Source organism: Prionailurus bengalensis, chromosome B1 (assembly GCF_016509475.1).
Source record: "Prionailurus bengalensis isolate Pbe53 chromosome B1, Fcat_Pben_1.1_paternal_pri, whole genome shotgun sequence".
Lineage (NCBI taxonomy): Eukaryota > Metazoa > Chordata > Mammalia > Carnivora > Felidae > Prionailurus > Prionailurus bengalensis.
Genome location: NC_057344.1, coordinates 62,422,425 through 62,441,656, shown reverse-complemented (window position 1 = coordinate 62,441,656; position 19,232 = coordinate 62,422,425). Strand labels below are relative to the sequence as shown.

Sequence of the window (19,232 nt, the reverse complement as noted above, 5' to 3'; positions counted from 1 at the left end):
GACACTGGTGGGTGCCATTTTAGCAATGTCTGCCTAACCTGCTTGAGCAGGTAGGCGCAGACCCCCTCACCGTGCCTCAGCTATGCCACAGCCAGCTGGGAGAGCACCCTTCCCCACACTAGAACCATGTCACAGTCAGCCAGACAAGAGGCTTTCCCTCCCAAAGCACAGATCTACCACAGCTAGGCAAATGCCCTACCCCTCCTGTGCCATAGCCATACCACAGCCGGGCAAGCACCTCACAGCCATGGCTGTGGCTCTGCCACCGCTGGTGGGTGCATGTACCCCACACAGGGGATACCTTGGAGTGTCTGGCTCTGGTAGCCAAGGGGATTTTGTTCCTGGGCCTCATGGGTCATCTTCTACACAAAGCCCGTTCTTCGAGACTGGGAGATGTAGCTGTTCTGCCTCATACACGGGAACAAATACAGAAGAGGCAAAATGAGACAGGGGAATATATTTCAAATGAAAGACAAGACAAAACCTCAGATAATGATCTTAATGAAACAGAGATACATAGTCTACCTGATAAAAAGTTCAAAGTAATGGCCAGAACGTTGCTCACTTCACCAGGGAGAAGAATGGATGAATACAATGAGAACTTAAACAAAGAAAATATGAGAAAGTACCAAATAGAAGTTACAGGGTTGAAGAATACAATAATGGATGAAAAATACACTAAAGGGGTTCAACAATAGAGTGGATAAAGCAGAAGAATGGATCAGAGAATTGAAAGGCAAAGCAATGGAACTCACTTAGAGTAGCAAAACGAAAAAAGAATTTAAAAAGGTGGAATAGGGGCGCCTGGGTGGCGCAGTCGGTTAAGCGTCCGACTTCAGCCAGGTCACGATCTCGCGGTCTGTGAGTTCGAGCCCCGCGTCAGGCTCTGGGCTGATGGCTCAGAGCCTGGAGCCTGTTTCCGATTCTGTGTCTCCCTCTCTCTCTGCCCCTCCCCCATTCATGCTCTGTCTCTCTGTCCCCAAAATAAATAAACGTTGAAAAAAAAATAAAAAAATAAAATAAAAAGGTGGAATATCTTGAGGGACTTATGGAACAACATGAATTAGAATAGTATCTGCATATAGGAGTCCCAGAAAGAGAAGAGAGTGAAAGGAACAGAAAGGTTATCTGAAGAAATCATGGCTGAAAACTTCCCTAATCTGGGGATGGAAACAGACATCCAGCTCCAGGAAGCCCATAGAGTTTCAAATAAGATGAACCCAAAGAGGTCCACACCAAGACACCTTCTAATTAAAACATCAAAAGTTAAATACAAAGAGATAATCTTAAAAGTAGCAAGGGAAAAAAGCTTACATACAAGGGAAATCCCATAAAGCCATCAGCAGAATTTTTAGAAGAAACTTTAGCAGAACAGAAGAGAGTGGCATGACCTATTCAAAATACTAAAAGGAGTGGGGGGGGGGGCGGGAAACCTTCCAACCAAGAATATTCTACCAAGCAAAGTTATCATTCAGAATTGAAGGAGAGAGAGAGTTTTCCAGACAAGCAAAACTTTAAAGGAATCCATAACCATTAAACCAGACTTACAAGAAACTGTAAAAGGACTTCTTTTTAAAATTGTTTTAGTGTTTATTTATTTTTGAGAGAGAGGGAGAGAAACAGAGCATGAATGGAGGAGGGCAGAGAGACAGAGAGACACAGAATCCAAAGCAGGCTCCAGGCTGTGAGCTGTTAGCACAGAGCCTGACGTGGTGCTTGAACTCACAAACCGTGAGAACATGACCTGAGCTGAAGTCAGACACTTAACTGACTGAGCCATCCAAGTACCCCTAAAAGGACTTCTTTAAATAAAAAAGTACTGACGGTAATTAATGACAATAAAACATAAGTAAAAATGTCACTGGGAAAAGAAAATGTATAGTAAAGGTAACAGGTTAATAACTGATAAAGCTAGTATGAAATAGGTCAAAAGAAAAAGATAGATTAACTATAATAACCAGTTCAAAGGTACATAAAATAAAAATATTGAAAATGTGATATCAAAAGCAAAGCATGGGCGGGGGGGAGTAAGAATGTAGTTTTGGAATGTATTCAAATTTAAGTTGCTATCAACTTAAAATAGACTGTTATATACATAGGATGTTATATGTGAATCTGACAGTAACCATAAGCAAACACTTATAGTGAATACCCAAAAGAAAATGAGAAAGGAATCTAAATATAACACTAAGGAAAGGTATCAAACCACAAGGATAAAAAGAAAGACAAGAAGAAAGGAACAGAGAGGAATTACAGAATCAGCCAGAAAACAGTCAACAAGATGGCAATAAGTACATACCTATCAATAATTACTTTAAATGTAAATGGACTAAATACTCCCATCAAAAGATATAAAGTGGCTGAATATTTTAAAAACTACTCACTTTTATGTTGCCTATAAGAGACTCACTTAAGAACTAAGGACACCAGACTGAAAGTGAAAGAATGGAGAAAAGATATTTTCTCCACTGAGTCATTGAAGAATTTAAAAGAGAAATTAAAAAATACCTAGATACAAAGGAAAATAGAAATATGATATACCAAAATCCATGGAATGCAGTAAAGTAATTATAAGAGGTTAAGTTCATAGCAATACAGGCCTATCTCAAGAAACAAAACAAACAAACAAACAAAAATCTCAAATAAACAATCTAACTTTACACCCAAAGGAACTAGAAAAAGAACAAATGAAGCCAAAGTTAGTAGAAGAAAGGAAATAATAAATGGAATAGAACTTAATAGATAATAGAAAAGATCAATGAAATTAAAAGTTAGGTCTTTGAAAAGGTAAAATTGATAAGCCTTCAGTTAGACTCACCAGGAAAAAGAGAAGGCTGAAATAAATAAAATTAGAAATGAAATAGAAGTAACAACTGATACCATCGCAATACAAAGGATCATTAGACTAATATGAACAATTATAGGTAAGCATATAGGGTGACCTGGAAGAATTAGTTATGTTCCTAGAAACATACAATCTTTCAAGACTGAATCATAAGGAAATAGAAAACCTGAATATACTAATTACTTATAAAGAGATTGAATTAGTAACTAAAAACTCCCAACATACAAAAGTCCAGGACCAGAATGCTTCATTGGTAAATTCTACTTAATATTCAAAGAAGACGTAATACCTATCCTTCTCAAACTATTCCAAAAAATTGAAGAGGATGAAATGCTTCTGAACTCATTTTACAAAGTCAGCATTACTCTAATACTAAAACCAGACAAGGGCAGCACAAAAAAGGAAAATTACAGGCCAATATCCCTGATGAATATAGATGCAAAAATCCCCAGTAAAGTATTAGCAAATATTAATAAACCAAAATAATCCATTAAAAGGATCATAGACTATGATCAAGTGCATTTTATTCCAGGGATGCAAGGATGGCTCAAACGTGCAAATTAACCAATGCGATATACCACATTAACAAAATATAAAAATGAGGAGAAAATGGGTGATTGGCGTTGAGGAGGGCACTTGTTGAGATGAGCACTGGGTGTTGTATGTAAGCGATGAATCACGGGAATCTACCTCCAAAACCAAAAGCACACTGTATGTTAATCAATTTGACAATAAATTATATTAAAAAATAATAATTGGAAACAAAAACCCCACAAAACATAGAAATCATATGATCAATTAAAAAGATACAGAAAAAGCACTTGAGAAAATTCAACATCTATTTATAATAAAAACTCTCAACAAAGTGGGTATAGAGGGAATGTACTTTGACATAATAAAGACCATATATCACAAAATCACAGCTAATATCTTACTCAGTGGTGAAAAACTGAAAGTGTTTCCTGTAAGGTCAGGAGCAAGACACTTTTGGCACTTTTATTCAAAATACTATTGGAAGTTCTAGCTACAGCAGTTCGATCAGAAAAAGAAGTAAAAGGCATACAATTTGGAAAGGAAGTAAAATGGCCACTATTTATAGATGACATGATGCTATTTGTAGGAAACTAAAGGCTCCACCAAAATAACTTCTGGTGCCAATAAATGAATTCAGTAAATTTTGTGGAATACAAAATTAATATATAAAACTATTGTATTTCTATACACTAATAAATTATCAGAAAGAGAAATCAAGAAAACAATCATTTATGATTGCATCAGATGGTATAAAATACCTTGGAATATGTTTAACCAGGGGAGTGAAAGACTTATATACTAAGACTAGTAAGACACTGATGAAAGAAATTGAGGAAAACACAGATAAGTAAAAACATATTCCATATTCATGGATTGAAGAATTAATATCGTTAAATATCCATGCTACCCAAAGCAATATACGGATTCAGTGCAATCCCTATGAAAATTCTAATGGCAATTTTTAGAGACCTAGAACAAATAATGCTAAAATTTGTATGGAGTCGTAATAGACTCTGAATAGACAAAGCAATCTTGAGAAAGAAAAAACAAAACCAGAAGTATCATGCTCCCTGATTTCAAACTATACTACGCAATTACAGTAATCAAAACCGTATGGTACCGGCTTAAAAACAGCCTCATAGATCAGTGGAACAGAATAGTGTGCCTAGAAATAAACTAAAACATATGTGATCAATTAATCTATAGCAAAAGGAGCAAGAACAATGCAATGAGGAGAGGATAGTTTCTTCAATAATTGGTGCTGGGAAAACGGGACAGCTACATGCAGAAGAATGAAAGTGGACCACTATCTTCCACCATTCACAAAAATTAACTCAAAATGGATTAAAGTCCAATGTAAGACCTGGAACCATAAAATTCCTAGAAGAAAACATTGGCAGTAAGCTCTTTGACTTTAGGCTTAGCAATGTTTTTTTTTTTTTTTTTTTTTTTTGATCTGATTCCAAATGCAAAGGTAATAAAAGGAAAAAATAAATGTGTCTACATCAAACTAAAACGCTTCTGCATAGTGAAAGAATCCATCAATAAAATGGAAGGCAACTTGCTGAATGGGAAAAGACATTTGCAAATCATATATCTGATAAGGGGTTATTAGCACCCAAAATATATAAAGAACTCATATAACTTAACAACAAAATATAATCTGGTTAAAAAATGGACAGAGGATGGGGCGCCTGGGTGGCACAGTCGGTTAAGCGTCCGACTTCAGCCAGGTCACGATCTCGCGGTCCGTGAGTTCGAGCCCCGCGTCAGGCTCTGGGCTGATGGCTCGGAGCCTGGAGCCTGTTTCCGATTCTGTGTCTCCCTCTCTCTCTGCCCCTCCCCCATTCATGCTCTGTCTCTCTCTGTCCCCAAAATAAATAAACGTTGAAAAAAAAAATTTAAAAAAATGGACAGAGGCTCTGAATAGACATTTTTCCAAAGAAGACATACAGATAGGCAACAGGCACATGAAAAGATGTTCAACATCATTAATCATCAGGGAAATGCAAAATAAAACTACAATCAGATATCATCTCATACCTGTTAAAACAGCTTTTATAAAAAAGACAAGAGATAACAAGTCTTGGAAGGATATGGAGATAAGGGAGTCTTCATGCACTGGTGAAGATACCATAGAAAACAGGATGGAGGTTCTTCAATAAATTAAAAATAGAACTACCATATGATCCAACAATTCCACTTCTTGGTATCTATGCAAAGAAAACAAAATTACCAATTCAAGAAGATATATGCATCCCTGTCTCCATTGCAGCGTTATCCACAGTAGTCAAAATAGGAAAACAACTTAAGTATCCATCCATCAATAAATGAATGAATAAAGAAGACCTCTCCCTCTCTCTCTCTCTCTCTCTCTCTCTCTCTCTCTCACACACACACACACACACACACACACTGGTATATTACTCAGTCATGAAAAATGAAATCTTGCCATTTGTGACAACATTGATGGACCTTGAGGGTATTATGCTAAGTGAAATAAGTCAGACAGAGAAAGACAAATCCGCATGATTTCAATTCTAATTGGAATCTAAAAAACAAAACTAACAAACGCATAAACCAGAACAAAACTGAGATTCATAGATACAGAGAATAGAGTGGTGGTTGCCAAAGGAGAGGGGATTTGGGGATATGAAGTAGGTAAACAGAATCAAGAAGTATAAACTTCCAGTTATAAAATAAGTAAGTCATGGAGATGTAATGTACCACACAGGGAATTCAGTCAGCATTTTATTAACTCCGCATGGTGATTGATGGTGATAGATTTATTGTGGTGACCAGTTTGCAGTGTATACAAGCATCTAATCACTATGTTGTACACATGAAACTAATATAATATTGTATGTCAATTGTACATCAGTTTAAAAAATGATGAAATCATTTGTAGTGTTGATTATCAAGGAGAAGTAAAGCAAACGTTTACTCCCAATATAGGAGGCTCAAATGCCTGAGCCAGCTATCAAAGTTCATCTTACTTTATATCATTAAGAAAGAAATAAAAAGGAGACAATATTTCGGGAAATGATTTCAACTATCAATTAATGAGAAGTTTGCTGTTAACCATAGCTATTAAGTTTCTTTTATTACGTGGAGAAAACATCTTATAAAGGAAGTAACTTTCAAGAATGATTCTTACTCTTAATAATAGGACTCTGTTTTAACATAAGGATGTATTTAAAACAAGCAAGAAATATGTAAGTAGTATATAAATGTATAATACTTAACACAGTGCTTAGGAAATTATGGCTATTCATACTCTGGGTGACTCAACATTCAGGCAAATGCAAAAGAAAGAATTTATTGTGTGAGATTTTCTGAGTATTTGGAACTAGTGTAGCAGGGCAACTCTAGTATGAAAGAGTTCATGCTGGAGATTAATCTTCAACAAATTTATGACTTGCTCTGGCTCAGAAACTTAAGATCAACTGTTATTCAAGGGCAATGTCTAATAAGTGCAGACTTTAGCCTCACATTTATATGCAAAATTAGTAACTACAATAGGAACCAGATTGTTACAAGGATTGTATTACTTCAATCCATTTTATTTATTTTATTTTTATTTTTTTTAAGTTTCTCTATTTATTTTGAGAAAGAGAGAGAGAACAAGCAGGGGAGGGGCAGAGAAAGAGCAGTGGGGAGAGAGGGAGAGGAAGAGAGAATCCCAAGCAGGCTCTGCATTGTCAGTGCAAAGCCCAACGCAGGGCTTGAATTCATGAACTGCGAGATCATGATGATCTGAACTGAAATCACTATGACATCATGACCCGAGCTGAAACCAAGGGTCAGATGCTTAACCAGCTGAGCCGTCTAGGTGCCCCACTTTAATCCATTTTAGAATATGCCTTCAAGAAGAAGGTTCATCATCTTTTTTTTTTTTTAATTGTTTAGGGTGAGTTCCCCTGGTTCTCTGTATCTCTGGTCTTCTTCCCTTTACTCATGAAATAAGTTCAGTTTTCTTTATTTGGACCATGTATGGTTATATTGTTTTTATTTAGCACAAAACACTGAGTCACCTGCATGTTAAGTGCTCAATTATATGCCTCAGAATCTATGACTAAAGTTGCTTAATGTTCCACTTTCAGAAATTTTTATGAAGCATTTTGCTTTAACTAGAGAATATCTTCCCATAGTGTGCTTGGATTTTGAAATCTCCACTCTCCACTGGGCATAGATTAGTATCTATAAAATCAACTCCATAGCTTTATGAAAACCTCACCTCAGAACTGGATATGTTAAAACATACTTATTCCTTATGAATAATGAGTTTTTATGAGTTTTTATTCCTTATGAATAATGAATAATGAATATGAGTTTTAACAGTTGCTTCTGTGAGAGGTTGGCAAGAATACAGAGTATTTCCTGAAAATAGTTATAGTACAAATAGGCACATCAGAGATTTGTGGAACACATATTTCACTGTACAAGCTGGTTAGCTCATTAAAAACTAGCTAATGTGTGAATTAATTGAAAGATAGACCAAAACACTTTAGTCTGGGACTTGGGTTCTGTCACTTCAGGATGATTCTTTAATCGTTAGTGCTGCGCACACCACTTTTCCTTATCACATGCAGAAGACATACTATACTTTGGTATCACTCTATTTCTTTATTGTCGTTAGGAAAATTTTATTAATGTGATATTTATATTTTTCATAGTAATATGGCAGTTGGAATAAAAACCTAGTTAGATGAGTGTTGTACTCTAGAATACAAAGCTAGTTAGATGAGTGGAATAAAAACATAGTTAGATGAGTGTTGTTCCATTTTAAGTTGGAACCTTGAATTTGGAATTCTAGGAACTCACCTTTACATTTTGATCTTTCAAAGCTTTTTAAGTTACGTGAGCCACTAAAGCAGCTGTCTTCGGCTACTGAAATTATGAAAACAGAGTCACTGAGGTCTCATCTCTATCTGAGGAAATTCTCTGTTTCTGGAACAACTGCCATGGATGTACAAATCTAAGTCTGTTATTTTCAAATTGCAAGAAACCGTGTAACAATACAGATAGAAACAACCAGTTGAGAAACCTATTAAAAGGAAAATGTCCAGAAGTTAAAATAACAGTTGTGAAAAGTAAAGCAAAAATAAATTATTAAGTTCTCAAGCATATTCTTCCCGATCAAAACACCCTCCAAGTAGAGGTTGGAATGGATTCATCAGAGAGAATCTTGTTTCAATTTTGAGTGAAATCTGCTGCTATTGTTTTTGCCTTTAGTGACAAAGTCACATAGCTAAAGCCTGCAGTGTTATGTGTACATGCAAATACTCTTTTTATATTTTTCTCAGTGTTTCAGAGAAAGACTCTAAAGCAAAAGATAATTTTGGTTGATCTTGGAAAATGTAGTCCTAAGAGAAAGGTGGAGTCCCATTTGGTAACGATGTAACTTTTTATAATCATTCCTGCAGTGTTGAAAAAAGCAGTGAGATTAAAAAAAAAAAGTATTTATAAGAACATAAAGCATATACATGCAAAACAATCCAAAGTATGTTGTTGATAATCTACCTTTTTCCCCCCAAATTAACTTATTAATGAAATTCAGTATTAATGTTTCAACGTGATGTTAAGTGAAAACAGCATGCATACTTTTGCACGTACCTGGGTGTTCGCATTTAGCTGCAACTTGCATTTACTAAAAAGCAGATGCAGGCTTAGGAGGGGCTCTTCTGTTCTTGTCTCTGTCTGCTAAAAGGCTTCTGAAATGTTTCTTAGGTCAAGAATACAATTTTCTGAAGATGGAGCCTGGAGAAGTAAACTCACTTGGAGAAAGATACGATTTTGACAGTATCATGCACTATGCCAGGAACACCTTCTCAAGGTTGGAGTCTCAGGTTATACCTTTTGACTTTTAATTCCTTTCCTCCGTGTGGCTCCTGACAAAGCTATGCTTAACATTAGAACTTGAAGCTCTTTCAAATACTGTTGCCCTCAAGTACAAAAATACTTGATTAAGGTTTATAGCCAACACCAGCATTTGAGATTTTAAAAACATGTTTTCACATTTCCTATCAAATACATACATTCAGATTAAAAATTAAAATGGTATGAATTAATTAAAACTATTTTATATTCCTAAGTCAATTTTAAAAGTTCAATGAAAATGATTATTAAACCAATCAGTATTTTAAATTGGCATAGCATCATTTAAGGAAACTTAGGCATTCACAAATCACATAGGGTACTTGGTTGTTGAGTTGGAATGTTTATTCTCTATTTAAGCTGTGTTCTCTACTGTATATTTTCTATTGCTCAACTACTGGTTATGCTTGAAAGGTGCTTAACTAATTTAATTCTCAAAGAACATATTATGAAGATATTTTGCCTCATGTAATTTAGAATTTCACCACTTATTAACCTTAAATTCATTAAAGATTTAATGCTATTTTTAAAGAATGCAATAAATTTGGGTTTCAATAACTTTATTCTAAAGATGACGTCATCAAGCAAATAGTTCCCAGGTAAGGAATTTAAATCTGTCAAATCATTGAAATCATCCCCTTTCCCCATTTATGCTCATTTTACACTCACATGTCTAACTCATTCTTTTTTGTCCACTTATGTCCACTTCACAACTCATCTAACATCTATTTCTTTTAAAAAATTTTTTTTTAAGTTTATTTATTTTGCGGGGGAGGGGCAGAGAAGGAAAGAGAAAGAAGACGCAGGACTCAAAACCACAAACCGTGAGATTATGACCTAAGCCAAAGTCAAGAGTACAATGCTTAACCATCTGAGCCACCCAGATGCCCCTCAAACATCTGTTTCTAAGGGCAGGGTCCGAAAGGAGATAAAAAATTCAAATTAATACCCCTGTCTTTTGAAAAATAAATTCTTTTTTTTAAAATATTTCATTTTTTAAAGATTTTTATTTTTTTTAAGTAATCTCTACACCCAATGCCCACGTTGTAGGTTGAACCTACAACCCCGAAATCAAGAGTCCCATGCTCCACCAACTGAACCAGCCAGGTGCCCCCTAAAATAATTCTTAATAAAAAGTAAAGAATGATGTGTCAATGAGCTTTTAATACTTAGATACATTTTTAAATTATGCTCCTTTAAAAAGACAAAATTATATTATTTAAAAAATTGAGTGTGAATTCTATTTTAATAATTATTCACTGTATTTAATAATTATTTTCTACTGAAGTGTGTATATATACATATATATAGTTTATACCTGTAGTTTATATATTTATATACTGTGTGTGTGTGTGTATATATATATATATATATATATATATGTATTATACAGGTATAATATATATGTTGTTTTTGGAATTGAATTTTAAGTTTTGGTAGAAATACACCCATAAATTTGGCCTGAAATTAATCTCAAAGAGTTATAAAACTTTATTTTTAGATCAGTGTTTGGAATTGAATTTTTCATAGAAACATGTAACAAATGGGATTCGGGTCCCAGTTCAGCCAAGACACCTCTCGTATGTTGGTGTATTATATTATTTAGAGCTAAACTGACTTTTGATTCTTTGGAACATAGGAAGTAGTGGAAAGAGGAGAAAATAATTCATTCTTTCTGTCTTTTATAGATTATGAATCTATACCAAAATCTAAAATATATATTTCCTCTCATTCTGCATTTCTTTTACATGTTTAAATTGCTTCTTTTTCTTCTTTTCCATAAGCCATTCTGCTCTTGCTGCCTGAAGTCCATCGCTCCCACCCCCCCACACCATGGTGCTGCATGCCAACCAGTCTTGACCCATTATTTGTCTTATTCTTCCAAAATTATCCTATTCAGTCTTCCCAGTGAACTTAGAGTGAAAGTAACTATATCTACCTGTGAGAAGAGTTGATGCAATTCACATTATTTTATTGTTTTGATCTTTAAAGAGAATGTTTACTAACTCGTACATATATTTAAAAACCGAATTCCAGGAGAAAAATTAGTTGTCACAGTTCTTAGCCATCACCTCCAAAGTATTTGAAGCTCTGTGTGTGTGTGTGTGTGTGTGTGCGCGCGCGTGTGTTAAAAGACACTGAACATAAAATTTGCAATCTTAACTATTTTTTAAGTGTACACTTAGTGATGTTAAGTATATTCACATCGTTGTGAAACAGATGTTTGGAACTTTTTCATCTTGCAAAACTGAAACCCAGTGCCCATTAAACAATAATGCCCCATTTCCCCTCCTGCCAGCCTCTGGTGACTACCATTCCACTTTGTGTTTCCATGAACTTGGATACTTTAGATACCTCATTAAGTAGAATCATACAGTATTTGTCCTTTTGTGATTGGCTTATTTCATTTAGCATGATGTCTTCATGGTTTATCCAAGTTGTAGCATGTGAAAGGATTTCCTTCCTTTTCAAGGCTGAATAATTTTCCATTGTATGTATATACCGTGTTTTGTTTATCTATTTATCCACTGATAGACATTTGAGTGGCTTCCACTTGTTGGCTATTGTGAATAGTACTGCTATCAATATGGGTATGCAAATATCTTTGCCAAATCCTGTTTTCAATTATTTTGCATATATACCCAGACATAGGATTGCTGGATCATATGGTAGTTCTATTTTTAATTTTTTGAAGAAACTTCATCATGTTTTCTATAGTAGCTGCACCATTTCACAATCCCACAGCAGTACACAAAGTGTTCCAATTAATCCATATCCTTACCAACATGTGTTATTGTCTCTTTTTTTTTTCTTTTTCTCTTTTTAAATAGTAGCCATCCTAATGGGTATGACTTGATGTTTCATTGCGGTTTTGATTTTCATTTCTTTGATGATTAATCATGTTGAGTATCCTTTTGTGTGCTTTCTAGTTGTGTATTGTCTTTGGAGAAATGTCTATTCAATTCTTTTGGCCATCTTAAAGTCAGATTATTCATTTTTTGTTGTTGAATTGTAGGAGTTCTTTATACATTCTGACTCCTTATTGGATGTATAATTTGCAAATATTTTCCTTTTTTCATCTTTGCTGCATAGTAGTTTTTTTTTTATTTGTGTAGTCCCACTTACCTGTTTTTGCTTTTGTTAACTGTGCTTTAGTGTCATATCCAAGAAATTATTGCCAGATTCTATGTCATGAAGGTTTTCCACTATTTTCTTCTAGGATTTTTATAGTTTTGGGATTTGTGTTTAGGTCTTTAATCTGTTTTTAGTTAACTTTTTATATAGCTTAAATAATTGCCTAACTTTATTGTTTTATGTGGATATTCAGTTTTCCCAGTATCATTTATTGAAAAAATAGATATATACATTTCTGATTGTTTTTGGCACCCTTGTTAAAGATTATTTGCTGTATTTACTAGGGTTTGTTTCTGAGATTCTTATTCTGTTCCATTGGTCTATAGGTCTGTCTTTATACCAGTAACACACTGCTTTGATTACTTTAGCTTAATAAGGTGTTTTGAAATCACAATGTGTGAGTCTTCCAACTTTGTTGTTTTCAAAATTTTTTAACTATTTGAGGTTTTATGAAATTCCATATGAATTTTGGGTCTGTTTTTCTATCTCTGCAAGAAATTATATTGGGTTTTGATAGAGATTGTGCTGGATCTATAGATCATTTTGTGTCATGTGGACATTTTAACAAATTAAGCATAGAATGTCCATGCCATCCATAAGAATGGAATGTCTTTCCATTTATTTTTGTCTTCTTTAATTTCTTTCAACAATGTTTTGTAGTTTTAATTTAGAAGTCTTTCACCTTTTTGGTTGGGCTTATTCCTAAGTACTTTATTCTTTTTGATGGTATTTTAAATGGATTTTTTTCTTTTTTCTTTTTAAGTTTTTAATGTTTATTAATTTTTTGAGAGAGAGAGACAGAGACAGAGCAAAAGCGGCGGAAGAGCAGAGAGAGGGAGACCCAGAATCTGAAGTAGGCTCCAGGCTCTGTGTTGACAGACATGGGGCTCGAACTCACAAACTGTGAGATCATAACCTGAAGTCAGACGCTTAACCGCCTGAGCCACCCAGATGCCCCTGGAATTGTTTTTCTTCATTTCCTTTTCAGATTGTTCATTGTTATTGTATGGAATTGCAACTGGTTTTTGTGTGTTCAGTTTGAATGCTGCAACTTTGCTGAATTTATTAGTTCTAACTTTTTTTGTGGACTCCTTAAGGATTATATGATCCTTATATAGGATTATATGATCTGCAAAGAGAGAAGATTTCAATTCTTTCTTTCTTATTTTACTTCTTTTTCTTGCCTAATTGCTCTGGCTACAACTTCCAATACTATGTTGAATAGAAGTGGTGAGAGTGGACATTTCTGCTTTGTTCTTGATCTTAGATGAAAAACTCAGTTTTTCACTGCTGAGTATGATGTTAGCTGTAGGTTTTTCATTCCTGGTCTTTATGTTGAGATGGTTTCCTTCTATTCCTAGTTCATTGAAAGTTTTTATCTTGAAAGGTGTGAATTTTGTCAAATGAGTTTTCTACATCAGTTAGATGAACATGTGGTTTTTTGTTCTTCATTCTATTAATGCAGATATTTGAAATTTTATGTATTTTTTCTATTCTGGATCCAGGGAGTCTGTAAAAGTTTTAGTTGTTTTCATGAATGTAGCCCATCAGCAGATTTGGGTACTTACTTTTAGGGAGAATAGGACTAGATAAATGGGATCTTTATATGCATGGGTAATTTGGAATATAGAGGCTTGTTAACTGGGATTGCTCATTTTTCATTAATAAAAAAATTACAAAATTTTACAAAGTTTCTTTAAAAAGCATAGCTCATTCACTCTTCTCATGTAGATGGAGCCAGTGAAGATTAGTATGTGAAGCCTTTTGTAATCTGTCTCTGGACTATTGATAGTGCCTCACTGAGGATAGTCAGGAAGAGCCTGCATTAATTAATGGCCTGGATGTGGAGGGAGAGAATTGTTAACTTCCTGACCACAAAGAAAGAACAAAAGAAATGGTGACTTACCCCCTTCTGAATGAGAGGTTACCTCAGTAGAGAGAAGTCAAAATTCATCACTCTGTTGTCTGAATTTGAATATATCCATGCCAAGATGTCCTTGACCTTTTCAAGTTGAATTGTTTTGAAAACTGGAAAAAATCAACCTTTAAAGATTACAAATCTGTTTTTAGAAATAGAAAACAGTGAATACTTTGTTGGTGCTGAAGTACTACAGAAATGGCAGCCCTTCACTAATTTGGACTTACCCTATTTAATGTATATGTTGATTCATGAAGTGTAGTTGAAGAATGGCTTTTCTCAATGCTACCCTATTTTATAGCTCTACTTCCCCTTCAGTTGCACTGGCCTAGCTGTAGTTGTATCTAATTAAGTATGTGCAAGCTCTCACTTTTGCTAGTCAACTCCCATAAATCATTAGTTTCCCTCCCTACTTTTATCTCAGGCAGTATGCATGTGGCGTTCTATAGATACTTAAATTTATAGAGTTCCATTCTCTATTTGCGTTATCCAGGTTTTATCTAAAAGATCACTACCCTGACCTCGGAACCAGAGAGGTTAGTCATAAAATACTCATAGATCATGTCACTCCTCTGTTTACCATCTTCCAAATATTAACAGTTTTCCTCAGGCTAAGAGTCACATTATCTGTGTGACACTCAAACACTTTAAGGATCCTCCCATCTCTGAGCCGTTGAATTTCCTGTTTTTCTCTCTGGAAGTCTCTACTCCCATTTACCCACAATGCCCCCGCCTTCACTCCCTTCATGTTTGCCCAATTTGTCAACTTCCAAGTGAATTTTCCTTTGATCTCACTGTTTAAAAGCTACCCCATCACTGGGTAATCAATATCCATCTTCACTTCTTTTTCTCCATAGTACCTGTCACTATCTCAGTTGTCAATCTTTTGTTTAATGTCTCTCACCCCACACTAAAATGTGAGAATCATAAGTGTTTATTAAAGGCTATAAATCCAGACTTACAACAGTGCTTGGTTAGTATTCCCTAAAGGAAAGAATAAGTAGAGGTGAAATTTCCTTTAACTTGTATTTAATATACAATGTATTCATTAAAGTTTTGGAAAGGCGTATCATGTCTTTCATCTTATTTAAAATTTTTTTTTTTACAATTGTATTTCTTTTTTTTTTTTTAATTTTTTTTTTCAACGTTTATTTATTTTTGGGACAGAGAGAGACAGAGCATGAACGGGGGAGGGGCAGAGAGAGAGGGAGACACAGAATCGGAAGCAGGCTCCAGGCTCTGAGCCATCAGCCCAGAGCCTGACGCGGGGCTCGAACTCACGGACCGCGAGATCGTGACCTGGCTGAAGTCGGATGCTTAACTGACTGCGCCACCCAGGCGCCCCTACAATTGTATTTCTTAATTTCAAATACTTTTGGAGCACCTGGATGGTTCAGTTGGCTGAGCTTCCAACTCTTGAATCTGGCTTAGGTCAAGATCCCACATGCAATTGAGCCCCGTGTTGAGCTCTGCACTGAGCATGGAGCCTGCTTAGGATTCTCTCTCTCTCTCTCTCTCTCTCTCTCTCTCTCTCTCTCTCCTTTTTGTCCCTCCCCTGCTCTTGCTCTCTCTCTCTCTCCCTAGAATAATAATAATAAAAAAACTAATTTCAAATACTTTTATAGAAAGCTTTTCTTTTTTTGAAATCCTTCTTACCACTGGAATAGTTTCCCACTCTAACTTTTAAGCTCAGTTCTTCCTTTAGAGCTATAAATGTTGATATTCATTGCAAAATTAAGATTATCTTTAGTGCAGTATATTCAGAATTTGTAGTTTTGAATATTAAGAAGATGTTGAGTTTTATCACGACCTTGGTCTCACAACTCAGTGTCTCTAAGTTAGCATCATGGGTGCATTGCTAGTTTTATCCTCTTAATTTTACCACGAAAATTTCATTTTATAAGTTTTTAAAAAATTTTTTTTAACGTTTATTTATTTTCGAGACAGAGAGAGACAGAGCATGAACGGGGGAGGGCCAGAGAGAGAGGGAGACACAGAATCTGAAACAGGCTCCAGGCTCTGAGCCGTCAGCACAGAGCCCGACGCGGGCTTGAACTCACGGACCGCGAGATCATGACCTGAGCCGAAGTCGGCCGCCCAACCGACTGAGCCACCCAGGCGCCCCTAAGTTTGTTTTTTAATGTTTATTTTTGAGAGAGATAGAGAGTGCAAGCAGGGAAAGGGAAGAGAGAGAGGGTGGTACCGAATCCGAAGCAGGCTCCAGTCTCTGAGCTGTCAGCACAGAGTCTGACGTGGGGCTCGAACCCACAAACTGCAAGATCACGACCTGAGCCGAAGTCTGATGTTTAACCAACTGAGCAACCCAGGCACCCCGAAAATTTTATTTTCTTTCTGTGTGTGCATTTATCAAAAAAACTATTTTGCTTTAAACTGTTGTTTCTAAAATTTGACACTTTCTTTTTTCTTGTTCTTTTAATATATACTTTGATACTTGGACTTCTAAGAATACATGGGTTAATTAGTAATTTGACTAAAAAATAACATATTTTGCTTGACTTTTACAATCTTAGTAACCTTAAAAATATGTATTATACATTGTCCTTGAAAATAGATTTCTATGAGGAAAATTTGTTTTACAATTTAGTAATCCAAGGGTTCTTAGATCTGCTTAAAAGACTAAAATAAAAACCATGGTTTACTTGGTGTGGGAAGCTATGTAGAATTCTAGATTTTAAAAATAATTTCTAAATTAAAGTGAATTTCATCACTGACTTTATGCTAGGTATACAGTTTAACACAACTGTTTTTTTTTCCTACTTCGATGAACGTGTTTTGAAAGTCTGGCACACTATTTAAATTTCAACACTGATGCTTTTTCCTTTTAATTGACACGATTTTGAAAAAAAATAATCTTATACTTGTAAGGAATGTAATTGTCTTAATTTGGTGACTTATGTGTGGCTTGCTTCTGATTTTTTTCAGGGGGATGTTTCTGGATACTATCCTCCCATCTCGTGATGATAATGGCATACGTCCTGCAATCGGTCAGCGAACCCGTTTAAGCAAAGGAGATATTGCACAGGCAAGAAAGCTGTATAGATGTCCAGGTATTGCACCATACGAAAACAGAACCATAATTGTGCCTGATTGCGCTCTTCCAGATGAATAAGCCACAGTTTACTGAACTGTTTACTTGTGTCTCTCCATGCTGGCAAGTGACGTATTCAGTTCAAAGTCAGTTAATCATAAAATGAAATGAGAGAACTCTGGAACACCCATTGATATAATTAAAAACAAATTGCTAGAAATCAAATTTAAGGCACAGGGATAGTATGTTTTATTTGTTTTAACTTAACAAGTAAAAGAGCAAAAAAGCATGATTGTTTCATAGTTGTTATTAAATAGTTGCATGATTTCAGAGTCAAATGTTGAATTTTCTTGCCAACGTAAAAAGAATATTTTTTATTTCAATTTCAGAATTGAGTACTAAATGATCTTTTTTTCTTGCAAATACTATCATTAATGGTATACAAATTCAAATTTTATTAGTTTGAATTTTATAACTTTTTTTGAAAAAACTGAGTTCTAGCCATGTTGCTAGTGAGTTACTGTATGTTTTGCTACTGGATAAAGTTGTGAAAAAGAGATTAAGGGAAGGTGTTAGTAAGAATGTTCCAAGACTCAATCATCTAAGAGAGAAAAAAGGGTTTGCTTCCAAAATGGAAATACTGCATATTTTATGCTCCTCCTCCGTAGTCAAAATCCTTTGAAACATCCTAATTCTAAGAAATATGTTTAGCTTTGGTTAGCACAGCTTTCCCCCCAATTTTGGTTCATGTATATATGAATGTATGTGTGGTGTTTATTTTTTTAATGTAAATTTCCACAGGAAAGATGGATTTATAAGTGAATGGTACCACTGTGACAAAAGAAATGAATGATCTTTGGGTAATTTCTGTCAATACTGGATGTACCATACTTTTTAACTTTGAGTGTAGAAAATTTGTGGGAAAATTGTGTGACTAATAGCACTTAAATGAGTAGAAAGTTCACATATAAAACCAGTTTGATTGTCTCTCTAAAAACATATATACATATATATAACACTTAGCAAACTGGAGATACGTTTGCACACTGAATTGTAAGAAAGGCAGTGACTAGGAATCAAAGTAGTAAAAATTTGTGACACTATAATTTTCAGCCTATAGGTCTTAAATATTTAAGTTATTAATAGGAAGGTAAGTATAGTTTTCACTTGAGATTTTCATTATGTACATACATAAATAGGCTATTTTTTTTCTTTAAATGCAGTAATAATGTGTAAATTGGTTTGTTAATACAGTGAAACCACATTCATGAAGGTATCATCATCAGTGAGAAAGATATCTTGTGTTTTTAAAGCAGTATAAAAGGCAAGTTGCTTATTAATGGCATGATGAAGACAGAACTAAGAAATATATGTATTAAAAAATAAAAATATATTAACTTTTAGTTCACGAAATCTTTGAGAATGACTTTTTTCCTATCTTGGATTTTTTAATGCCCACCAAACAAATCCCTCCTTGTCTCTCTTTTTTCTGTCTCTTGCTCTTTCTGTTTCTCTCTCTCTCTCTCTCTCTCTCTCTCTCTCTCTCTGCCAGTGTGTGTGTGTGTGTGTGTGTGTGTGTGTGTCTTTCTCTGCAGTCCTTAGCTTTGAGCCCTGTATATGGTTATGTATTTAACATTCTTCATTACTTTACAATGGGGAGTCCTAATGATATTGGTATAAATATAGGCCAAATAAACTTAAGTTACACTGATGTAGTAGGTTTACCAGTAACTCCAAGAATATCAGTGGAATAATGTTAAAGAGTCATAACTGTACATAGAAGACTAAATAGGATGACTTATTTGAGAATCACCTGGGAAGAAAGTGTTTATAAAATGAAATCTGGTTGTGTCTTTTTTATTTGTACTTTTTTA

General features: G+C 34.9%; 1 protein-coding gene across 1 annotated transcript in view; it reads left to right on the top strand.

The window, feature by feature from the left end:
* Window positions 1-19,232, top strand: part of TLL1 (tolloid like 1) — a 214,081-nt gene that overhangs the window by 110,018 nt on the left and 84,831 nt on the right. Inside the window, exons 7-8 of the mRNA XM_043566011.1 lie at window positions 9,110-9,215; window positions 17,253-17,377. Of these exons, the coding sequence (XP_043421946.1) occupies window positions 9,110-9,215; window positions 17,253-17,377 (231 nt within the window). The remainder of the gene's footprint in view (window positions 1-9,109; window positions 9,216-17,252; window positions 17,378-19,232) is intronic.